This window comes from Quercus lobata, chromosome 12, assembly GCF_001633185.2.
Source record: "Quercus lobata isolate SW786 chromosome 12, ValleyOak3.0 Primary Assembly, whole genome shotgun sequence".
NCBI lineage: Eukaryota > Viridiplantae > Streptophyta > Magnoliopsida > Fagales > Fagaceae > Quercus > Quercus lobata.
Genome location: NC_044915.1, coordinates 20,918,932 through 20,943,084, shown reverse-complemented (window position 1 = coordinate 20,943,084; position 24,153 = coordinate 20,918,932). Strand labels below are relative to the sequence as shown.

At 39.1% G+C, this 24,153-nt stretch overlaps 1 protein-coding gene across 1 annotated transcript; it reads left to right on the top strand.

Annotated features, from left to right (window-relative positions):
• The first annotated feature begins 255 nt into the window (after positions 1-255).
• Positions 256-22,890, top strand: LOC115970373 (sucrose-binding protein-like). Its single transcript, XM_031090013.1, is given in 10 exon segments — positions 256-305; positions 307-651; positions 5,977-6,062; positions 18,397-18,599; positions 20,450-20,465; positions 20,468-20,529; positions 20,625-20,897; positions 21,751-21,852; positions 21,854-22,070; positions 22,733-22,890. Coding segments are annotated over 10 exon segments (1,512 nt in total).
• The last annotated feature ends 1,263 nt before the right edge of the window (positions 22,891-24,153 follow it).

The following is a 24,153-nucleotide window of genomic DNA, read 5'->3' as shown; positions in this document are numbered from 1 at the left end:
ATATAATGATGTAGAAGATTGAAGAAACAATTGCTCCAAGGCGATGACATATTTGTTGTCCTTGCTATAGCTAGCACTTGTCAATCCCTTCTCAGATGATAGCCACGTTGGGTCCACTCGTCCTCAAGCATGGCTTCCCTTTTCTCATTCTCATCACCATATCTTTCCCTAATTCACTCACACTATATATACTCCACCACGATGTTCACACTCTTCATCAAGAACTAAACTCTATAGTCTATAGTAACACCAAGAATGGCTTCCAAAGCTAAGGTTTCTTTAGCTCGCTTGCTCTTGTCTCTCTTGGGTTTTATGTGCTAGTTTAGCTCAGGCCAAGGACCCGGAGCTCAAAATATGCCAAAAACAATGTAAGCGACAAAAGCAACAGTGTGATCGAAATTGTGACGAGTACATAAGAGAGAAAAAAGTGCGCGAGAGGCAAAGAGGAGAGGGAAATGGTGGAGTGGAAAGGGAAGGCTATGACAGGGAAGAGGAGAGAGAGGAGCAAGAAGAAGAAGAAGAGGAGGAAGATAATCCTTACTTGTTTGAAGATGAGGATTTTGAGTCCAGGGTTGAGACTGATGAAGGTAGTGTTCAGGTTCTTCAGAGGTTTACAAAGAGGTTCAAACTTCTTCGTGGCATTGAGAACTTGTCAAAGTTGTGAATCAAATCAGAAAGGAAGAAAAGGAACGAAACAAAAGAAGAAAGATGAGAAGAAATGAAGTCTAAGATAAAACGACAGCAGTGTAGTGTAGTTATTGTAGTACTGTAGTTTAATGCAGACTAAAGCTTCCTGTAGTTTAGTGATGTATTTAAGTAGGATGTGTTCACCCGTGAGATAACTAACTAACACACATGCTATAACTAATCCCGTGTAATTTGGGATATTTTGCTTTGCTTTGTTTATGTATTTAGTCACAATTACTTGTACAAATTCATTCATTCATTTAGTGAAAAGTCAATTTTCTTCACCAATTTTCTCTCTAGCTTTCTGTTTCTTCTTCAAGATTCTTTGTGCTCTCTTATATGGTATCAGAGCTTGAGCCTTTGTCAATGGTGTCAAACACTGAAACCACTTCACATTCTTCATCTCAGTGCTTTCTCCAATGGAAGATCCTCGCAGTCCATTTTTTTTACATCATGGTGAATCTCCTGGTGCAATCCTCGTTGCTCAACCTCTGATTGAGGATAATTACCCAACTTGGGCTAGGCCAATGAGAATGGCTTTGGATGCCAAGAGTAAACTTGGTTTTGTTGATGGCTCCATCACTGCTTCAATGGCAATCACACCACTCGAGAAATAAGCCTGGTCAAAGTGCAATTCAATGATCTCATCATGGATCTTGAATTTTGTTTCACCTCATATCACAGCTAGTGTCATTTACAAAGACACAACTCCTGTAGTGTAGAATGCACTCAAGAATCACTTTCTACAAGCCAATGACAAGCTTTTCACTGATCTTCAAGCTACCTGGGATCAATTGTTGAATCTTAGGCCTTTGCTAAGTTGTTCATGTGGTAAATGCACTTGTGGAGTAAATGATAAGATTGCACATCTTTTTCATCAAGATTCAATCATGCAATTTCTCAATGGATTGAATGATTGCTATTCACAAGTCAAGACTCAAATCCTTATGATGGAACTTGTGCCATCAATAGATAAGGCTTTCTCGTTGGTGATCTAGGAGGAAAGGCAAAGGTCTTCAACCTTTAATGGTTCTCTTTCTGTTGAATCAGTTGCACTTGCTGTTAAGAACCAAGCTTTCAATCAAGGTTCTTCTTCAAACAACAGTAATGGCAAGAATTTCAAGGGCAATGTTGGGAAAGGAAGGCCTGTGTGCAGCCACTGTGGAAAGCTTGGCCACATCATGGAGAAATGTTACAAGCTTGTTGGATTTCCTCCAGGTTACAAGCAAAAGGGAAGAGTTGCCAAGGCTAATCAGGTTATGGTTGATGATGATTAAGGGCAATCTAAGATTATGCATTAGAATAACCCTTTCCCTTTTACCTCAGAACAGTATCAACAGTTGCTCTCTCTGTTGAACTCTTATGCATCCACTTCTAGTAATTCCAATGATGCTATTACCACATCCAATTTTGCTCTTCCAAGTAACTTTTTTGCCTCTTTTCAAGATTTTGTTTGCTTGAATATGAAACATTCCATTTTTGCCAAGAATCCAGTCAATAAAACAGTTTTTGGTAAGGAAACTTGGGTCCTTAACATTGGGGCAACAGATCATATTGTCCATTTTGTCAAATTATTCACTAAAATAATTAGTTCCATTTCATCTTTTGTTCAATTACCTAATGGTGAAAGAGTTTTTGTCACACACATTGGCACTATTCAAGTTATAGCTAGTTTGGTTCTTGAAAATGTGTTATGTGTTCCTGCTTTCACTTATAATTTGATCTCAGTGAGTCAATTGACAAAATGTCTGTCCTGTTGCTTTATTTTCTTGTTCAATTTGTGCTTTATACGGGACCTTTCTTGTTGGAAAATGATTGGAGTGGGTAAATTGCATAACAACCTCTACTTGTTATCTACAACTTCTTGCAAATCAAATTTTGCAATATCTTCCATTCTAGATTCTGTTTTTGGTACTTTTGTTAATAATGTTTCTGATATTCCTGTCATTACCAAGCCATATCTTTGGCATCTTAGACTAGGACATGCTTCAGATGCCAAACTTCATGCTTTACATGATTGTATTCTTGATGTAAGCAATGTACATAGCAATAAAGATTATACTCTTTGTCCCATTGCAAAACAGAAACGTTTACCCTTTCCTTTCTTTAATCATTTGTCTGAAAATGTTTTTGATCTTATCCATTGTGAAGTTTGGGGTCCTTTTGCAAAGTCTACTCATAATGGTTTTAGGTATTTTCTTACCATTGTAGATGATGCCACTAGATCCACATGGGTATACCTTATGAAAACTAAATCAAAAACCAGACCCTTGTTGATTTCCTTTTTCACCATGATATCCACACAATTTCACACTAATATCAAGGTTATTAGGACTAACAATGCTCAAGAGTTTTTCCTTAAAGATTTTTATGCTGATCATGGAATTATACATCAGCATTCATGTGTTGCCATTTTACAACAGAATTCAGTTGTGGAGAGGAAACACCAACACATATTGAGCATTGCAAGACCCTTAAAGTTTCAGTCAAATGTGCCTCTTACTTTGGGGTGAGTGTGTCTTAATTGTTGTGTATATTATCAATAGATTACCTTCTTTCACCCTAGGTAACAAAACACCTTTTGAGAAGCTTTATAACAAAATTCATTCCTATGATCATCTAAAGGTGTTTGGTTGTCTTTGTTTTGCTTCTACTTTGTCTCAAAATAGATCTAAGTTTGATCCTAGGTCTATTCCATGTGTTTTTCTAGGGTATCCTTATGGTGTTAAAGGTTTAAAAGTGCTTAATTTGGCAACTAAGAAAATTTTTGTTTCTAGAGATGTTCTCTTTCATGAGACTGTCTTTCCTTTTATTTCCTCCACATATTCTTCCTCACCTGATTCTACCATCACTTTCCCTCATATTTTCCCTTCCTTAGATATTGCTAATGACTCTTTACCTTCTGTTTCTCATCCTTTTGATCCTATTGACATTTCTATTCTTGATTCACCTGATCATTCAGCTCCTACACCTGCCTTGTCTAATTCTGACCTACCTTTACCTCACACTACTTCAAATTTACCTCACACTACTTTAGATTTACCTATTTCTGATTTACCAAATTCTATTTCTACTCCCACACCTTCAACTGTTCCTCTTCTTCTGCTAATGCAAATCTTTTACCTATTCCTCTTCCTAATTCTGCTCCTTTTAGGAAGTCTACCAGAATCACTAAAGCTCCTGCTTATTTGCAAGATTATAAATGCAGTAATGTTGTTCAAGATCGATTTGTTCATTCCAATCCAACCTTCAAGACTGGATCCACCTCCTCCATTTCAAGTACTAAATACCATTTATCTCAATATCTTGATTCTTCTGGTTTGTCACCCTCTTATGCCCATTTTTGTTCTCTTATCACTGCTATTCCTGAGCCCAAATCTTATAATGAGGCTGTCAAAGACCCTAAATGGTAGGATGCCATGGCTATTGAGATTGCAGCATTGAAATCTAACTAGACCTAGACTGTCACTCCCTTGCCTCCTCATAAAAGGGCTATTGGGTGCAAGTGGGTATATAGGGTCAAGTATAAGGTTGATGGGATAGTGGAGAGGTATAAAGCAAGGCTTGTGGCTAAGGGTTTCGCTCAACAGGAAGGTCTAGACTTCACAGAAACCTTTTCTCCTGTAGCCAAGATGACTTCAGTCAAAACTTTACTTGCTATTGCTGTTGTGAGGGGTTGGCACCTTATTCAACTTGATGTAAACAATGTTTTCCTCCATGGTGATCTCCATGAGGAAGTTTTACATGCAGTTGCCTCAGGGTTTTCACAGCAAGGGGGAGCATTTGGTGTGTAAGCTCAACAAATCATTGTATGGTCTCAAACAGGCCTCAAGATAGTGGTATTCCAAGTTTTCATCTACCATTTTGAAGTGTGGATTCAAGCAATCTAAGTCCGATTACTCTTTGTTTACCAAAAAGTTCAATCAGTCCTTCATAGCCCTATTAGTTTATGTTGATGACATTCTCATTGCTAGCAATGATGTTCATGCTATTGAAGAACTTAAGGTGTTCTTGGATCAAGAATTCAAGCTCAAAAATCTTGGAAACCTCCTTGGACTTGAAGTGGCCAAATCAAAACAAGGTACATCTTTGTGCCAAAGAAAGTATGCCTTAGAGATACTTAAAGATGCAAGCATGACAGTATGCAAGCCTAGCAGAGTTCCTATGGAGAAAAACTCAAAATTGAGCAAGTTTTATGGAGAGTTGCTACCTAATCCTGGTGTTTACAGAAGATTGGTAGGTAGATTGTTATATCTCACTATTACCAGACTAGATATTGCTTACTCAGTACATAAACTGAGTCAATTTATGTCCAACCCATGAAAACCTCATCTGGATGCAGCCTATAAAGTGTTACAATACCTTAAAGGAAGTCTTGGTCAGGGTATTCTTTTGTCATCCAAGTCTGATTTGCACTTGAAAGCATACACAGATGCAGACTGGGCATCTTGTATTGATACCAAAAGGTCCGCTACTGGGTATTGTATTTTCTTGGGTGATTCTCTAATTTCATGGAAATCTAAGAAGCAATCCATAGTCTCTATATCTTCTGCTGAAGCAAAGTATAGAGCTATGGTAGTGACTACTTGTGAAATCACTTGGATTTGGCTTTGTTGAAGGATTTAGAAGTATTTCATCCAAAATCTACAATGCTCTTCTGTGACAATCAAGCAACCATATATATTGGTGAGAGCCTAGTGTTTCATGAAAGGACCAAGCATATAGAAATAGATTGCCACTTGGTCAGAGATAAGGTCTAAGATAAGGTCATCAAATTGTTCTTCACTCCTACTTATTCATAGTTAGCTGATCTTCTTACAAAGGTTCTTAGTGGTCAACAATTGAAAGCACTACTTACCAAGATGAGCATTGTGAACATTCACAATCCTGGTTCTCATCTTGAGGGGGAGTATCAAAGTTGTGAATCAGATCAGATTGGAAGAAAAGGAACAAATCAAAAGAAGAAAGATGAGAAGAAATGAAGTCTGAGATAAAACGACAGCAGTGTAGTGTAGTTATTGTAGTACTGTAGTTTAATGCAGACTAGAGCTACCTGTAGTTTAGTGATGTATTTAAGTAGGATGTGTTCACACGTGAGATAACTAACTAACACACGTGCTATAACTAATCCTGTGTAATTTGGGATATTTTGCTTTGCTCTGTTTTTGTATTTAGTCACAATTACTTGTACAGATTCATTCATTCAGTGAAAAGTCAATTTTCTTCACCAATTTTCTCTCTAGCTTTCTGTTTCTTCTTCAAGATTCTTTGTGCTTTCTTATAGAACTATCGTGTGGTGATTCTTGAAGCCGATCCTTTGACATTCATAAGCCCAGCTCACTTTGATGTTGAACTTATTCTCTTTGTTGCCAAGGGCATGTAATTTTTCATCCTACTAATTCTTATCTTATTTAGTTATTAGTTAGAGCAATGATGAGGATAAGGGATATGATCATCTCCTTTAGGGGCAGTTTTTAATTTTTAGTTAAAATATATAATATTATAGTGTGCTTGGACTAGTCTATAAGCTAGCTTTCTCTCTCTCTCTCTCTCTCTCTCTCTCTTTTGGTTTTTATTTAAAAAATTATTTAGTTATTAGTTAGAGAAATGATGAGGATAAGGGATATGATCATCTCCTTTAGGGACAGTTTTTAAACAAAGCTTATTTTCTCAAATGAATACATAGAAAGAAAAAGTTAAAAGTTAGATGAATAATATAATGAGACCCATAAATAGTACCAAAAAGAGACTAAAAACTCAAATAAGTTGAAACTTACATCACATCCCATTGTAGCTTTATGAAATCCCATTTTAGATTTATGAAATCGATTCATTCTCGATCATTAGCTTTTTAATAAATTGGTAATAGAAATATGGAATAAAGTATTTCTAGAAATATTTTAAATTTTAGTACATAAGCTTTACAATTTGATATATTAAGTTATGGAGATGATCTTCTTAATTTGATATGTTATGTTATGGAGATGATCTTTTTCCTTGAGAGTAGATATGTTTTCGTCACTTGTTTAAGGTAATAAATTGATATATATATATATATATATATATAATTTTTTTTTTTTTAAATTGGTGTATGTATACTGTAAGGATTCAATTTGTAACGATCCCAAATTTGTATTGGGTCCGAACGTTAAAGGCCCAAACAATAAATTTGTAGAGCGTGGATGTCAAAGAACTAGATGAACTCCAAAAGAAAAACGATTACACTTCACGTTTATAGATGGATTAACACCAATATATCGACCAATTTCTCCTTGAACCAAATTTAGTTCTTTATTTCGTAAGATTTTCTTCTAAGTATTCTTCGTTTAGAAGTTCAAAATCTCTTTTCTCAATGCATTCTTACATATTATATACTGCCCTCTTGGTGTCATCTTCACCACACACGTGTAGATTGGGTTCGGGGGATCCCTTCCTGTCCCATCCAACACCTTTTGGAACCTCCAACCAGCAGCTGTAAGGCTGCTTCATCACTGTTCAGGCATCACCTCTACATTAATGCGGCCAGAGAGTTGGTTGAGAGGCAATTAATGTGGAGGCAGCTGTTGTTAAAGATATTTGTTCACCTTTTCTTTCTTACCCTTGGTCCCATGTCTCAGCTTTAGTGGTAATGCAGCTCTGAAGTGTGTTTGTAACAGTATAGCGCTCAAGTCATCCTCGAACACATATTGCCGAGAAGGATTTTGACCTTAGATGAATACTGAACTCACCTCATGTGATATCTACTTTTCTTTTCATTTGGTTGCCCTTATAACCTGATATGGGCCTCCTCGGACAGTTTTACGTCCTCGGATGGGCCACAGGCCCAGTTAACACGATTTTGATAATTTATTGATTAACCGGCCCCCACAATAGCCCCTCAAAATCTTGCTTTTCGACTCCTCGGGAGAAAAGATTGATTTTGATGTCATAAGCCCATACCTTTTTATGTTTTGGGCATGCTCCTGACGCTTCAGCATCCCGAACGTGGCAGCATTAAATTTTGGCGACACCCCTGTCTCCCACGTTCAACGGTAAGATGTAAATCGAACGGTAGGGGGTCTATCTCGTTTCACGAGTGGGAACTTTCCCGCTCATAACTTCTGCACGACTATAAAGGAATTCTCAAATCAATTCTCTTAGTTACCTTCAGCAATCACACAATTCTAGAGCTCATACACTGAACCTGTCTTTCACCTTTTTCGTCGTTTTCCTGACATCTACAAATACATAAATCTTGTCTGAGGACCCTCTTTCAAACCTGTAAGTTTTCTCAAAACCTTTACCGCTTTCATCTTAAACTCGTTAATTTCTCTACTAAATCCTTTAGGAAAATGGGGAAAAAGGAGGGTAAGTTTCGATGTCTAGTTGAGTTCGAGGAAAGTATGAGAAATTTCCGCTCTAAGTATAGGATTCCCTCAACGGTGGGTATGAGGTACGTAGCCCAAGGGGAATGGGCCGACACTAGACAAACAGGGGAAGTGGTTATTCCCATGATTGCCTTCATAGAAGGCGGGATGACCATCCCCATGGGTAAAATTACTAGGAGCTACCTTAGGTTCTTTAGGTTATCCCCAACTCAATGTGCCCCAAATATGTTTAGGGTCTTGGGAAGTATAGAGGCTTTGAACGAGAGAATGGACCTAAACCTGACCCATCATGACGTGAATTGGGTGTACAACCTCCATCATTTGAAGGGGCAGGGGTATTATCTCAAGTCGAGATATCCCGAGGTGAGGCTAATTTGGTGCCTTCCCACTTCAAACAAGAACTTAAAGGAGGATTTCCTTATCTTTTCTGGGGAATGGCATGATGGTCTGCCATGCTCCACGGAGGAAGGAACACCAGGTGGGAATGCAGTCATAGATCCATAATATCCAGCTCATACATATTTTTCCTTTTTTTTTTTGTTTTTTTTTTTTTTGTTTTGAGTCTTAGAATTCTTATCCCTAATGACGTTTCATTTCAATCCAATGGTTTTGCAGATAGACATTTCACGAAGCCCAACCTTAAGTTAGTCAACAAAGCAAGCTTGGATAGGACATTGAAAGCCGAGATATACGTGAACGAAGCTGACAGCCAACTTCGGGCAGCCCATTTAATCCTCGGCTACACCCCCCTCTCGTTTGCTTTCCAGGCACCGAAGTGCGTGATCAGAGCCTGTGATCCTCGACTTCACCGTATTAGTGTTGCCTACAAGGGGTTCATTGTTTTAGAAGGTATTCCACTTCCCCAGGATACATCCCACACTGAGCCCTTTTTTATGGTCGCCGTCTCAACAAGAGCCTCTTCATCCCAGCCTGTCCTTAGAGAAGAGGAAGTAGAAGAGAAAGAGGAAGAGGAAGAAAAAGAAGAAGAGGAAGAAGTTGTAGAACTCTCAGACTCCTTGGACGACTTTGGGATTTTTGATCAACCTATACACTACGAAGAAGATCCTAACGAGATGGGGATACAAAGGAAGCCCCAAAGAAGTTTGATGGAATTAATTGAGAATCAGCCCGGGAAGAATGCGCCGGCAAAATCAACGCAATCCCAAGTTCCTTCTCTTCCCTCCAGGTCTCCTCCTCCTGCTCCTCACCAACCTCCTCATCATCCTCCCCAGCCAGTCAGAGTTGATGCTGCCGAGTTAAAAAGGCACAGGGAGCAGAAGGGGAAGGATGTGGTGGATGTTGGCAAGTCTTGTCCGACCCGCGAGGAGGATGCCCAACGAGCTGTAAAGCAGCAAAAAACTAGCCATCTTCCTCAGCGAGGCCAAGAGAGGTTTGATACTCAACCTCCTGAGCCTCAAGCTTGGCTGCCAGCACCCATGCATGGTGGGGAGCCCTTACAAGATGATGCATCTATTAGGGACTTCAACGGTGGCATTGGATGTCACGTAGTCTCGGCTATAGATGAGGCCTTGTTACTCCTAAAGGACATGGCCAAAATAAAGAACGCGAGGAAGAATGAACTCATCCTCAATAATAAAAGATACTTGGGCATGGTATAGTGCTAACTCTTTTCTTTTTCTTTTTGTGATCATTACTCATTGATGTGTACTTTTTACTGACTATAGTATTAATCTCTTCCTTGTAGGTTATCCAAAATACTTTTAAGCCAGATGAGATGCTCAATATCTGCTACAGTCAGCTAGACGATGAAAAGAAGAAACGGGCGTCGGCTGTACAGACTTTGACATAATCCGAGCAGGACTTGGCTGATGTGAGGAAAAAGTTACTTGCTGAGGAGCAAGCTCGCAAGAGCGCTGACTCGGCCTTGGAAGGCTATCAAAAGCAGGTTGAGGACCAGGAAAAGCGCTTGTGTGAAGCAAACGCAGAGCTAAAAGCTGCCTGGGAGCAAATTGCGGTCCTTAAGAAGCATTTGGAGGAAACTTAAAAGCTGAGGGAGCAAGCTGAAAAGTCTAAGGAGGAAGCTGAGAGAGCAAAAACTGAGGCCGAAAAGGCAACGAATGAGGCTAAAAAGAAGGGCTATGAGATCGGTGTAGTTGAGATGGAGGAGACTCTGAGGGCCGAGGTGCCAATGGTGTGCCGCATCTACTGCGCCCAAACTTGGGATGAAGCCCTTAACCGAGCTGGGGTTGAGGCTTCATCCGAGTTAAGGAGGCCAAAGAATGTGTTCTACCCCGAAGCAATCAGCCCTTCAGCTCTTCCATCCAATCAAGCTGAAGCCACTCCCTTAACCGTTAATCCCAATGAGGAGGTTTTGCCTCCAAGTCTTCCTCCTCCTGGCCAACCAGAACCAGCTAAAGAGAATACTGCCCATCCAAAAGCCTCCTTGGACAAGACTGCAGCAGCTTCTGAGGTAGAGGTGGCCTCCCAAAGCTTTCAACGGATCTAGCCTCCACAGTCTTGCCAGTTGGGGGAGCTGCTAAGGATAAAGAGGGAGTCACCACCTCGGAGACAGATAAATCAGCCAGCCAAGCTCCAAAGCTCTAAATTAAGTTGAAAAAATAGAACTAATTTTGTAATTTGATTAGGACTTTTGTAAGAATATTTATGTTTATTCGCTTACTGTTGTTGCTATTTTATCTTATCTTTGTACTTGTTCACTGTGTTAGTTTAATTTGAATGAATTAATTTTGACTATCTTTCGTTTGTAAGAGAAAAAATAACTTATAAACGTTAACAATTGACGATTAAAAATGGGTGATAAACATTAATACTATGAGGTCTCAGGGAGACATTTTGGATACATATGTATTCTTTCTAATCAATTGAAACTTTAGGGAATGTTCAAAAGTTGAATAAAGTTGGGTCTTCAGTACTTCAATTGTACATTAAATGATATTCATAGACTTCTATTTAATATTTCAGTAGATGTTATAGGGTATTAATTTCCACTAAGTTTGTGGTCCGAGGACCTGACATAACTTAGTTTCTGTTTAATACTTCAATAGATGTCATAGGGCATTAATTTCCATTAAGTTTGTGGTCCGAGGACCTGACATAACTTAATTTCTGTTTAATACTTCAATAGATGTCATAGGGTATTAATTTCCACTAAGTTTGTGGTCCGAGGACCTGACATAACTTAGTTTCTGTTTAATACTTCAGCAAATATCATAGGGCATTAATTTCCACTAAGTTTGTGGTCCGAGGACCTGACATAACTTAGTTTTTATTTAATACTTCAATAGATGTCATAGGGTATTAATTTCCACTAAGTTTGTGGTCCGAAGACCTGACATAACTTAGTTTTTGTTTAATACTTCAGTAAATATCATAGGGTATTAATTTCCACTAAGTTAATGGTTCGAGGACTTGACATAACTTAGTTTCTGTTTAATACTTCAGTAATATCATAGGGCATTAATTTCCACTAAGTTTGTGGTCCGAGGACCTGACATAACTTAGTTTCTGTTTAATACTTCAGTACATATCATAGGACATTAATTTCCACTAAGTTTGTGGTCCGAGGACCTGACATAACTTAGTTTCTGTTTAATACTTTAGTAGATGTCATAGGGTATCAATTTCCACTAAGTTTGTGGTTCAAGAACCTGACATAACTTAGTTTCTGTTTAATACTTCAATAGATATCATGGGGCATTAATTTCCACTAAGTTTGTGGTCTGAGGACCTAACATAACTTAATTTCTGTTTAATACTTCACAAGATGTCATTAGGTATGGAAACACAAGATGCATGATTAGCATAAATTAAAGGAAAAACCCAAACTTGACTACTTTTAATAATAATACCACTTGAGATTATTTACATTCCAAGGGTGAAGTACAGCTTTTTCATCTAGGTCTTCCAGATAATAGGCTCCTATTCCGACTACTGAAGTAATCCGATAAGACCCTTCCCAATTAGGCCTTAATTTTCTCCAAGCTGGATTCTTGGTGGTTCCCAGAACTTTCCTCAGCACCAGATCTCCTACGGCTAACGGTCTCAACTTCACATTAATATCATAGCCTTGCTTGAGTTTATGCTAGTAGTAAGCCAATTGGACCATTGCATTCTCCCTTCGCTCTTCGATCAAGTCTAAACTTTTTTCCAACATCCCATCGTTACTGTCCGAGGAAAATGTACTAGTCCTTAACGTTGGGAATTCAGTTTCCAGAGGGATGATGGCATCGGCTCCATAGGTCATGGAAAAAGGAGTCTCTCCTGTTGATCGTCGAGGCGTTGTTTGATAAGTCCAAAGAACATGTGGCAATTCCTCCAACCATTTTCCTTTCGCATCATCTAGCCTCTTCTTATGTCCACTGACTATTACTTTATTAACAGCTTCAGCTTGCCCATTCCCTTGAGGATAGGATGGAGTGGAATATCTATTCTTTATACCTAAGTCTGAACAATATTGCCTGAAGGCCTTACTATCAAATTGAAGGCCGTTATCCGAGACAAGAGTGCGCGGAGTTCCAAATCTCATGACAATATTCTTCCAGATAAACCTCTTAACATCTACGTCTCTGATGTTAGCTAAAGGTTCAGTTTCAACCCATTTAGTGAAATAATCCGTGCCGACCAGCAGATATTTTTTGTTTCCTAAAGCTTTAGGAAAATGGTCGACAATATCCAGCCCCCATTGAGCAAAAGGCCAAGGGGTGGACAGAGGGTTAAGAATTCCTCCAGGCTGGTGGATGTTTGGAGCGAACCTTTGACACTGGTCACATTTTCTAACATACTCCTACGCTTCCTTCTGCATATTTGGCCACCAATATCCTTAAGTAATGGCCTGGTGCGATAGGGACCTTCCTCCCATATGACTTCCACAAATGCCTTCATATAGCTCCTCTATGAGCGACTCTGACATATCGGGATGTACACAAAGTAGGTACGGCCCAGAGAAGGACCGTTTGTATAACTTTTTGTCCTCGGATAACCAAAACCAAGGAGCTTTCCTCCTTATTTTCTCAACTTCTATTTTCCCTTCGGGCAAGATGTCACTTTCGAGGTATTTCAATATGGGATCCATCCAGGTCGGTGCTAGATTGACTTGATGAACCTGGGTAAACGTCATTTTCTGATGGGGTAGGGGTATACAAATCTTCGACGATGATCACTCGAGGAAAACTCCATGTTGAAGAAGTGGCAGGGGTTGCTAGGGAGTCGGCATGAGTATTTTCACCTCGGGGGATATGCGACAAGTCGAAAGATTCAAATTTCATTTACCTACGCCTAACTTGACTTAAATACCCCTGCATTCTTGGATCTTGGGCTTCCAGTTCTCCCTTCACCTGGCCGACTACCAATCTTGAATCCGAGAATAATTCTGCTACCTTTCCACCCATTTTCTAGACCATACTCATTCCCATCAACAAAGCTTCGTATTCTGCTTCGTTGTTAGTAGCAGAGAATCCCAGCCTCAAGGACTTCTCAATGATGACATCCTCAGGGGATATCAAAACTAACCCCAATCCTGCCCCCCGTTGGTTTGCTGCTCCGTCCACGTATACTCTCTAGGAGGGAGCGCGTTGTGTGGAGATCAGACCAACCGATTTTTCATCCATGTCATTTTGCTTCGTGTTAGCTTCTTCTGGGCACTCGGCAAACTCAGCTACCAAATTGACAAGGACTTGGCCTTTCACAGAGGTGCGAGGCATATACTTGATGTCGAAAGCACCTAGGATTGTGCCCCACTTTGCAATTCTTCCAGTGTAATCTGCACTTCTAAGTATGGACTTAAAAGGTAACTAAGTCATGATAACTACAGTATGGGCTTGAAAGTAATGTGGAAGTTTGCGTGTTGCATAGACCACCGCCAAGATGGCCTTTTCCAATGATAAGTATCTCACCTCGGCTTCATGAAGGGATTTACTTACGTAGTAAACTGGTCTTTGGACGCCGCTGTCCTCTCGTATTAAGACAAAGCTAACTACATGAGGGGCAACTGCCAGATAAGCAAACAACACCTCATCCACCTCAGGACTAGACATGATAGGCGGCCTGGACAGGTATTCCTTCAACTGCTGAAACGCCACAGCACACTCCTCGGTCCATTCAAATCCTTTCCACTTATGCAGTAGAAGGAAAAAGGGACGACACCTCTCGGCCGATCTGGAGATAAATCGGTTCAAAGCAGTAGTCATTCCAGTCAGTTTCTGCACCTCTTTTGGATTCTGAGGTGCTTGTAAATCGTTGATGGCCTTAATCTGATCTGAGTTCACTTCAATTCCTCTATGAGTCACCATGTATTCCAAGAACCTTCCAGACCCTACGCCAAAGGAACACTTTGAAGCATTCAAACGTAGCTTATGCTTTCTCAGTATTCCAAAGATGTTCATAAGATCTTCCACATGTTCGGACACCATTTTACTCTTCACTACCATATCATCGATATAAACTTCAATGTTTCTACCCAGTTGCGGTTCGAACATTTTAGTCATCATCCGTTGATAGGTAGATCCTGCATTTTTCAAACCAAATGGCATCACCTTATAATGATAGTTTCCAATAGGGGTGACAAAAGCCGTCTTCGCTTGATCGTCCAATGCTAGCGGTATTTGGTGATATCCTTGGAAGGCATCCAAGAAACTCATCCTAGGATGACCAACGGTTGCATCCACCAACTGGTCTATCTTCGGCATGGGAAATGGATCCTTAGGACAAGCCTTATTGAGGTCCGTGAAGTCCACGCACACTCGCCACTTTCCTATCTTCTTCTTTACCACCACCGTATTAGCCAACCATTGAGGATAAAAAACTTCTTTGATAGCCCCAACCTGCTTGAGCTTGGCCACCTTACTCCTGACAGCTTCGACGTGCTCTTTTGATGGTCGCCGAGGTGGTTGTCTTTTGGGAATAACGGAAGGATTCATGTTGAGTCGATGACAAATGAAATTCGGATCTACGCCTGGGGCTTCATATGGGCTCCATGCGAACACATCTACATTTGCTCTGAGGAATTCCAGCAATCTCTCCTTCTCTTGCAAAGACAATTTAGCCCCAACCTAGAAGAATCTTTCCGGATCATCAGCAACAATTACCCTTTCCAATTCTTCACACTTTACCTCATCGGCTGGTACATCCAAAGGTAATGCTGGGGGTTTTAATTGCTATAATCCATTATCGGCGGTAGCCGAGGTCTCTGCCTCTGGCCGATGTTGTATAGCCGCTACTAGGCATTGCCGAGCTGCAACCTGGCTTCCTACTATCTCCAATACTTGGCCTCCGGATGGGTACTTCACTTTCTGATGTAGAGTAGATGAGACTGCTCCCAGGGTATGAAGCCAAGATCTGCCCATAATAGCCGTGTATGGAGAGAAAATGTCTACAGCAATGAAGTCCACCTCCACCACATCCATACCGGCTTGCACAGGTAGTCTGATCTATCCTTTCGGAGCGACCATCCTTCCCTCAAAATTCACCAGAGGGGAGCTGTAGGCTGCTAAGTCCTCTGGCTTCAGACCTTGCCCCTTATACAAATCTAGGTACATTATATCCATAACACTACCTTGATCAATCATCACCCTTTTGATATCGTACCCACCAATTCTCAGCGTGACCACCAGAGTATCATCATGGGGCCGTATGGTTCCAACCTTATCCTCATCCGAAAAGCCCAGAATCAGGGGGACCTCCACCTTGGCTCTTTTCGACGCTTGGCAATGATCCTCAGCTGGAGGTCGGAACACCGACAGTACCCTGGAAGGACAAGATCTAGTCCTCTCTGGGGCAGCAAAAATAACGTTTATCGTACCAAGGGGGAGTCTTGAAGAAGCGTCCCCACGCATTTCTGAGCCTGCTTGGCTTACCCTACTACTGGAATGATGCAAGAGTTGCTTCAATTTCCCCTCTCGGACCAACTGTTCCAAATGGTCCCATAAATTCCTGCAATCTTCCATCATGTGCCCATGATCTTGATGATAGTGGCAATATAGGTTCGGGTTGCGTCTCTTAGGCTCTCCCGCCATCTTGTTTGGCCATTTAAAAAAGGGCTCATTCTTTATCTTCTCCAACACCTGCTGCACCGGCTCCCGAAACACTGCATTAACCACCTGGGTGTCAGCAGAACCTGATTGCCCAATGAAGTCTTTCCGAGGTCGGTTACTATTGTAACGGTCCGACCTGAAATCTCTCCTCTCCTAAGGGATTACCTTGGCCTTTCCTTTTCCCTGAAGTTGGTCCTCTTCTACTCTTCTGTACTTATCAATCCTATCCATCAATTGGTGTACACTGGTAATAGGTTTACCAGTTAGAGATTTCCTTAAATCATGATCAGCTGAAAGGCCAGCTTTGAAAGTACTTATGGCCACATCATCATGCTCTCCCTCTATTTCATTAAACATTTCCTAGTATCTATCTGAATAAGTTTTGAGAGTCTCGCCTTCTTGCATGGACATAGACAGCAAGGATCCCAAAGGCCGAGGAACCCTACTGCAAGTGATAAAGCGAGCGCCAAAAGCCCGGGTAAGCTTTTTGAAGGACTCAATAGAATTGGCCTTTAAACCGTTGAACCATCTCATCGCCACCGGACCCAAACTTGATGGAAAGACCTTGCACATCAAGGCCTCATCCCTAGAGTAGATAGCCATCTTTTGGCTAAAATGGCTAATGTGTTCTACTGGGTCTGACCGGCCATCATACAGGGTGAATGTAGGCTGGTGGAATCGCCGAGGAAGAATCGCATCTTCTATATTCCTTATGAAGGGTGATTTGGAAACTTGGCTCAACACTTTGTTCATGGCGTTGTTCCCCAAGCCCCTGCTAGGCGGGCTTCTGTACCTATGTCGATGGCTGTGCTCCTCTTCATAGGAAAAGGTCTCACTACGTGGAGTTCTAGATCTCCGCCTATAACTAGCTCCATCCGTCTCCTCGGATGATGGTTCGGAGCAAGGTGGGGAACGTTCACGCCGGGCATGGCGCAACTCTCTTTTCAACTCGTCAACCTCACGTTGCAGGTTCCTGTCATTCTTTGCATGGGAGACATGGCTCTTCCCACGAGAGTGACTTTTGGTGGTATGAGTTGTGTGCACACTCCCCTCACGGCCTTCTCTCCATTCGGGACTCCAGTGGGGATCACCATGCTGGGAGCCCCTTGACTCTGCTTGGTGTGGGTTGACATCTACCTAATGTGGTCCTGCTGCATAGTGATGTGGACCTGCTTCCTCCATCATGAACGTTGCACCGGATTTCTTTTAAGTTAGATCAAGCTCTTCCCACAGACAGCGCCAATTGTAAGGACTCAATTTGTAATGATCCCAAATTGGTATTGGGTCCAAACGTTAAAGGCCCAAACAATAAATTTGTAGAGCGTGGATGTCAAAGAACTAGATGAACTCCAAAAGAAAAACGATTACACTTCACGTTTATAGATGGATTAACACCAATATATCGACCAATTTCTCCTTGAACCAAATTTAGTTCTTTATTTTGTAAGATTTTCTTCTAAGTATTCTTCATTTAGAAGTTCAAAATCTCTTTTCTCAATGCATTCTTACATGTTATATACTGCCCTCTTAGTGTTATCTTCACCACACACGTGTGGGTTGGGTTCGGGGGATCCCTTCCTGTCCCATCCAACACCTTCTGGAACCTCCAACCAGCAGCTGTAAGGCTGCTTCATCACTGTTCCGGCATCACCTCCACATTAATGCTTCCAAAGAGTTGGTTGAGAGGTAATTAATGCGAAGGCAGCTGTTGTTAAATATATTTGTTCACCTTTTCTTTTTTACCCTTGGTCCCATGTCCCACCTTTAGTGGTAATGCAGCTCTGAAGTGTGTTTGTAACAGTATAGCGCTCAGGTCGTCCTCGGACACATATTGCCGATAAGGATTTTTGACCTCAGACGAATACTGAACTCACCTCACGTGATATCTTATCTTTTCATTTGGTTACCCTTATAACCTGATATGGGCCTTCTCGGACAGTTTTACGTTCTCGGATAGGCCACAGGCCCAGTTAACACAATTTTGATAATTTATTGATTAACCGACCCCCACATACACATTTACACCTTAATACATTATAATATGTTATAATGTGTCATGAATTTATAAAAGTCAAATCAAATCGAATCTCCATTCATTTTTCATAGGGTAGTATTACTTTTATATGGGCTTCCTACTTATACTATTTGTATCATGCATAATCTTGCACCAACAGAATTATGACATGTCACATGTCATCTAATGTGAAATATGTTATTAAAAAAACTATTACTTATTTTGTTAGTTTTAAGAACTACGTTGTGTCATTTACAATTCTTGATCTAGCTTGGATTCTAAATTTGTGGTTCTTGTTAATATTGTATAATGTGATCAGGGCGAGCAACTATTACTATGGTGAGGGATGAGGAGAGAATGAGCGTTGTGAGTGATGAGGATAGAAAGAGCTTTAACCTGGAATGTGGAGATGTAATCAGGGTTCCAGTGGGAACGCCTATATATATGATCAATAGGGATGAAAATGAGAAGCTTTATGTTGTCAAAATCCTTCAAACCATCTCTATTCTTGGGCATTTCGAGGTAATCTCAATGTCTCCATATAGTTTCTTGTTACAAAGATGGCATAATGAAATTAGAGTAAAAGAATAATGATGAAATAACATCGATCATAGGGTTAGGGTTAAATGGTAACATTACATTCCAACTGGTTTGAATATGTTCCAAGACCATGACATCTTAGCAAGCAACACTTAGGATCCGTTTGGATTTAGGGGGATTAAGGGGGAGTGAATGAGAATAAAGTAAGTTGATTGAAAATAGGCTAATTTTAAACTAAATCTACTATACTTTACTCCCATTTCCTCGCCTTTTGTTAGGACATATGTGAATCATATTAGGAACATATGTCAACATTTTAGGTAATTGGCTAATCCTTTGACAAAACGCACTTTACTTGTAATTTGGTAGATCTAGAATGTGTTTAATGCTTCAAGAAACAAGGTATCAAGTTCAAGTGTTAAAATCATGCAAATTTGTCTAAGAAACAAGGGAAGAAGTACTGAATTTTAAAGCTCGATAGCTAGCATCTATCGAGGTTTAAAAAGCTGCTGAAACACGAAGCTCAACAGCTAGCTCGATAGATACCCTATCTATCGAGGTTTATGGAATTCAGTTTTTCAGAATTGATTTTCATCCAATCCATGAGTACATGTTTAGACTTTCTTTTCTCACAACCCTAAACATATATAAGGATTACTTTAAGGGCCGTCAAAAGTTGCGCAAGTGTGAAACAAAGTTTTATTCATGCAAATTGTGACCGGAGATAGAATTTACCTTAGTTCATCTTTCTATTGAAGCTGCTGTATTTGTACATCGCAGGCTTTTGTGACCAAGGAACTTCTTGATCTTCATCGTGTGATGAATTGAAGAACTTTGCAGCCAACATCTTTCTCAAGTTGGTGATTAAGTCACATATTATGATCCGCATATATATCGGTTAGTCACGTACTAGGAGCCATGCATTGAAAATGAGAGATTATCACTACAGAACAAGTTCAATTGGGTATTGGGGTAAGGGTTCAACTGTAGATTGGTATAAGGTACTGGAATTCTTTTACTTGTAATCACTTATTTTGATAATAGTGGATTCTTGGGAGTGGTGACCTTAAAATCACCCGGTAGGGTTTTTGCCATGTACGTTTTTCTCATTTATAAACAAATCACCATGTCAATTTAATTTTCGTTGCACTTTAGTTAATTGGTGATTTGTTTGTGCTATCACGTGTTTTGCATGTTAATTGAATTAATTAATTAACTTAGCTAAATCAATTGGTTAATTTATCACAAGGAGTCAATAAATTCTTGGCCTATCAAGTGGTATCAAAACAGGCTCACTCTAATTAGGTGTTAATCTGTACTATGTGATCCATTGACCCTTGGTTATCATAGATAGAGGATAGTCTCTTATCATACCTCCTTTATTTGATGGCACTAACTATACATATTGGAAAGTACACATGATAGCTTTCTTGTAGTCATTAGATGAAAAAGTGTGGTAAGCTGTGGAGATAGGCTGGACTAAGCCTATGAAACCGCCGGCTGACTGGGATAATGCTAAGATTAAGGTGGCAAACTTCAACAGTAAGGCATTGAATGCTCTATTTAGTGCAGTCACGAATGAGGAATTCAAGAAAATATCCTCTACTGAAACTGCGAAGGAAGCATGGACCATTCTCCAGACAACCTATGAAGGAACCAAGGCTGTTAACTGCGTTTTGCATGTTAATTGAATTAATTAATTAACTTGGCTAAATCAATTGGTTAATTTATCACAATGGGTCAATACATTCTTGGCCTATCACCTTTGATCCAAATGGACTCTTAATTTTTGTAACTTACGCTAATTGCTTGCAGTAATTCTTGTGGTGTAGGCATTCAATGGACCAGGGACGAAGACCTGGAATCTTTCCACACGGCATTCAGCCGGGAAGTTCTTCAAGCCGCTCTGAAGGTATAGGTTCTCTCTCTAATTTGTTTCACTTGGAGATTCTATATATAACTCTGATTGACACTTATACTTCTTCTTTCAATTTCAAAATGAGCCAGGCAAACGGGTTTCAATTGGACAAGCTCTTTCATAAGCAGAGGAAAGGAAGCATTATGAAAGCCTCCAAAGAAAAAATCGAGGCCTTGCGTCAACACAAGCAAGGTTCAGCTGGCATTTGGCCTTTTGGTAGCTTTCCAAGCGCTCCATACAATCTTTTCAACAAACAGCCATCTAAGTCGAACCAATATGGCAGTCTCTATGAAGCCCTACCCAACGATTACAAGCAGCTACAAGACCCCGACCTTTTTGTTGCCTTTGCTAACATCACCAGAGTAATAAAAAATCTCCCATTCTATTTTCAAATGTATTTTTATCCCATCTATATTTAAAGATCAAATATTAAAAATACAATTTTTTTTTTTTTTAAACTTGTTTAAGTGAAAATCTTAATTGGAATATCATTTTACATTTTTTTGTGTATCACATCAGTCCAACACTAACACCTCATTATATATCAATATATTACACAAACAAACAAAAAGTTGATTATGTATCAATATATTACACAACAAACAAGAAGTAATCAAGCATTTGTATGATTATATAATTGATTTTTAATAATTTACTCACGTTTCCCTTCAATCTTCACATGTATATATTTTAATCACTTGTGTTGTTAAATGATTGTTTAACAATCATATGATTGATTTATAAGTGATGGACTTTGTTAACAGATGCCGGCCAGCACCTATTAATGAACTAGCTATGGTTCATTTATGATATATCACAAATCCCACTGCATAGGAAATTGACAAAGTTTTACTTTTCAACTGTGACTTATCACAAAATAATTTGACTTTTTCCATTTAAACTAACACACATTTAATACATATTCAATTTTTTTCACATCCCTAAAAAAAAGTGAATAATTTATTTTAAATTTTATCAAATTAAATGGGTGTCCGTTAACAGCACCCATAAGTGATTAAACAACTCATATGATTATTATATAGAGTTATTATATAGGTGACATCATTGAAGTACAAATATAATTACGTTACTTTCCATTTCTATTTTTTCTATAGCAATTTTTTTTCCTTTCCATTTCATTTAAAAATATTTACTTTCTACTAATTCCTTTCTTGATGTATATATATACATGTTTTTGTAAAATTTGAACTACAGGGATCTATGATTGGTCCTGTTTACTACTCAAGGCCGACAAAGATCTCTGTCATAGTTGAAGGTGAAGGATACTTCGAGATGGCATGCCCTCATCTTTCTTCCTTCCTCTAGATCAAGAGGGCAAAGAGGTGGCAAGGGAAGCTCTGGACCAAGAAAGAGTAGCACAAGATACCGGAAGGTTAGCGGTGCCTTGAGACCCGGCGTGGTGTTTGTAACTCCTGCTAGCCATCCTTTTGCAGTCATTGCTTCACGGAATAGTGACCTGAAAGTCGTTTGCTTCGAGATCATTGCCAAAGGAAACATTAGGTACCATCTTGCTGGTATATTTGTCTTGCCCTTGATCCACCTTATTGCTTTCTATTTAAAAAATAATGAGAAAACTGTGTAATGTTACTCTGTAGGAGCTTCATGCACTGTAGAAGGAAAATATTGTATTAATTTACAAGCAAGGTGTACGTACTTCTCATGAATAAATAGACTAGAATATATCCCAGGGGTTGTCCAGTAGTTTTGGCCTTATACATGCATGTGGAGTCCGAAGTTTAAGTCTCAGACACAAGTCTTGTGCATCCCTCTAGTGCTATACAAGCAAAATACCTTATTAAGGTACAAGAAAAGTACTCCTAAATTCTAATGAATAGAGAGTGTACTACAATTTTAGGAGTATCCTTTTCATTTTCCAATTCTCATGTGATATATTCATCAGATATTCATAGATTTCTCTGAGTCAATATTTTACGGATCACCTTGATGAATGGCGCCTATACTTACCTAGGGAGATTAGAAATTTGTTATTGGACACCCATATTTGCAAATTTGGCATCGACTTAAGTTAACTTTTTACTCTTGACAAAAAATAATTAGTAAAAAGTTAACTAGGGAGATTAGAAATGTGTTATTGGACATTTGCAAATTAGCTATATATTCTAAAGTTGTTACTATCTGTGTTGTGTGTTAGTTTCTTCCTTATTTGATTGTCTAGGGAAAGGGAATGTTATGAATAAGTTAGAAAAGGAGGCAAAGGAGTTGGCCTTTAACTCGCCGGCAAGAGAGGTGGAAAGGATCTTCAACCTCGAAGATGGGGACTTATTTTTCCAAGGGCCAAAGGAACGAGAAGAGGAATATGGTCGTGCTTTGTGAGTAAGGAGGATTGCATGGGGGGTCGAAAGTTGGTGTAGGAAGTGGCTATATTATAAGAGCTTTTGAAAAGGGTTTTTTTTTTGCGGTTTCCTTATATGTATGATGTATGCTGAGTATGTGCAATGATGTAAAAATATGCTTGAGTATATGAGCAATGTTGTAAATATATGCTGGAGTACTAACCTTGAATAAGAGACACATAAATAAAAAGGAGGAGTTTGGATTTTATTTCTGTGTTCTCCCTCTCCTGGTGACTGACTATTCTTGCAAGCTCAAAGACACGGATGCTTCTATCCAAATTGTATTATATATATTCCTCGTCCCTGTCTAGGTTAAGGTATTTTAAAATTTTAGTCTCTCCCCCAAACATGAGTCAGCAACTCTTGCAATGAACAAGGGAGTTTACTATCTTCTAAAAATAAATAAATAAATAAGGAAGTTTACTATGATTCTATATTATTTGAAAATTATAATGGCTATTAATACACATGATTTTATATTATTTGAAAATTATAATAGTTATTAATACTCATTTATTTTGATGATGATTGTATTTTGTATAAAATATTAAATACTACGATTTTAACAATGCACAACAAAGTTTAATATGATTCTATATTATTTGAAAGGTCAAAATGTAAAAAACATCTTTTAAGTTTTATAATTTTTTATTTCAGTTTTATAAGTTTAAGTTTTGTGATTTCAATTCTCTAACTTTTATTTCATTTCAATTAAGATTTTCGTTACTGTTTTGTTAATATACTGTCGTTAATTAATTAATTAATTTATTTATTTTTTACTTTTATATTTATTTTTTAATTTTAGAAAAAATGTTAATTAAAAAAAAGTAGAAAGGCAATTTTTTTTTTTTAGCAAAATAGGAAGCCAATTAGAGTATCGTTCCCTTCCAGACCTGAATGACAAAAATGAAACCCCACCCTGATCTCTGAGAGAGAGAGAGAGAGTTGACAAATGTGAAATCATTCTCATGGACTCTCATGGAAAGTGCCTCCTCACTATTTGCCAAAAGGTGTGGACTTGCTTTAGCTTTTTATAGTTATTTTCTTCTTCTGGGGACGAGTTGACTCGCTGAGTCTAGTTTGGACTTCACTTTTTAACAAATATTTATGGAATTTGAGGGAGAAATTAAATTTCCCAAAAAGGGGTTTGTTCAGTTTCTCATTTGCATTAATGGTTACAGATTTGAATCCTATTTTCCATGAGTAGCTGTGCTACACTGGTAAATCATTAACCTTCAAAATT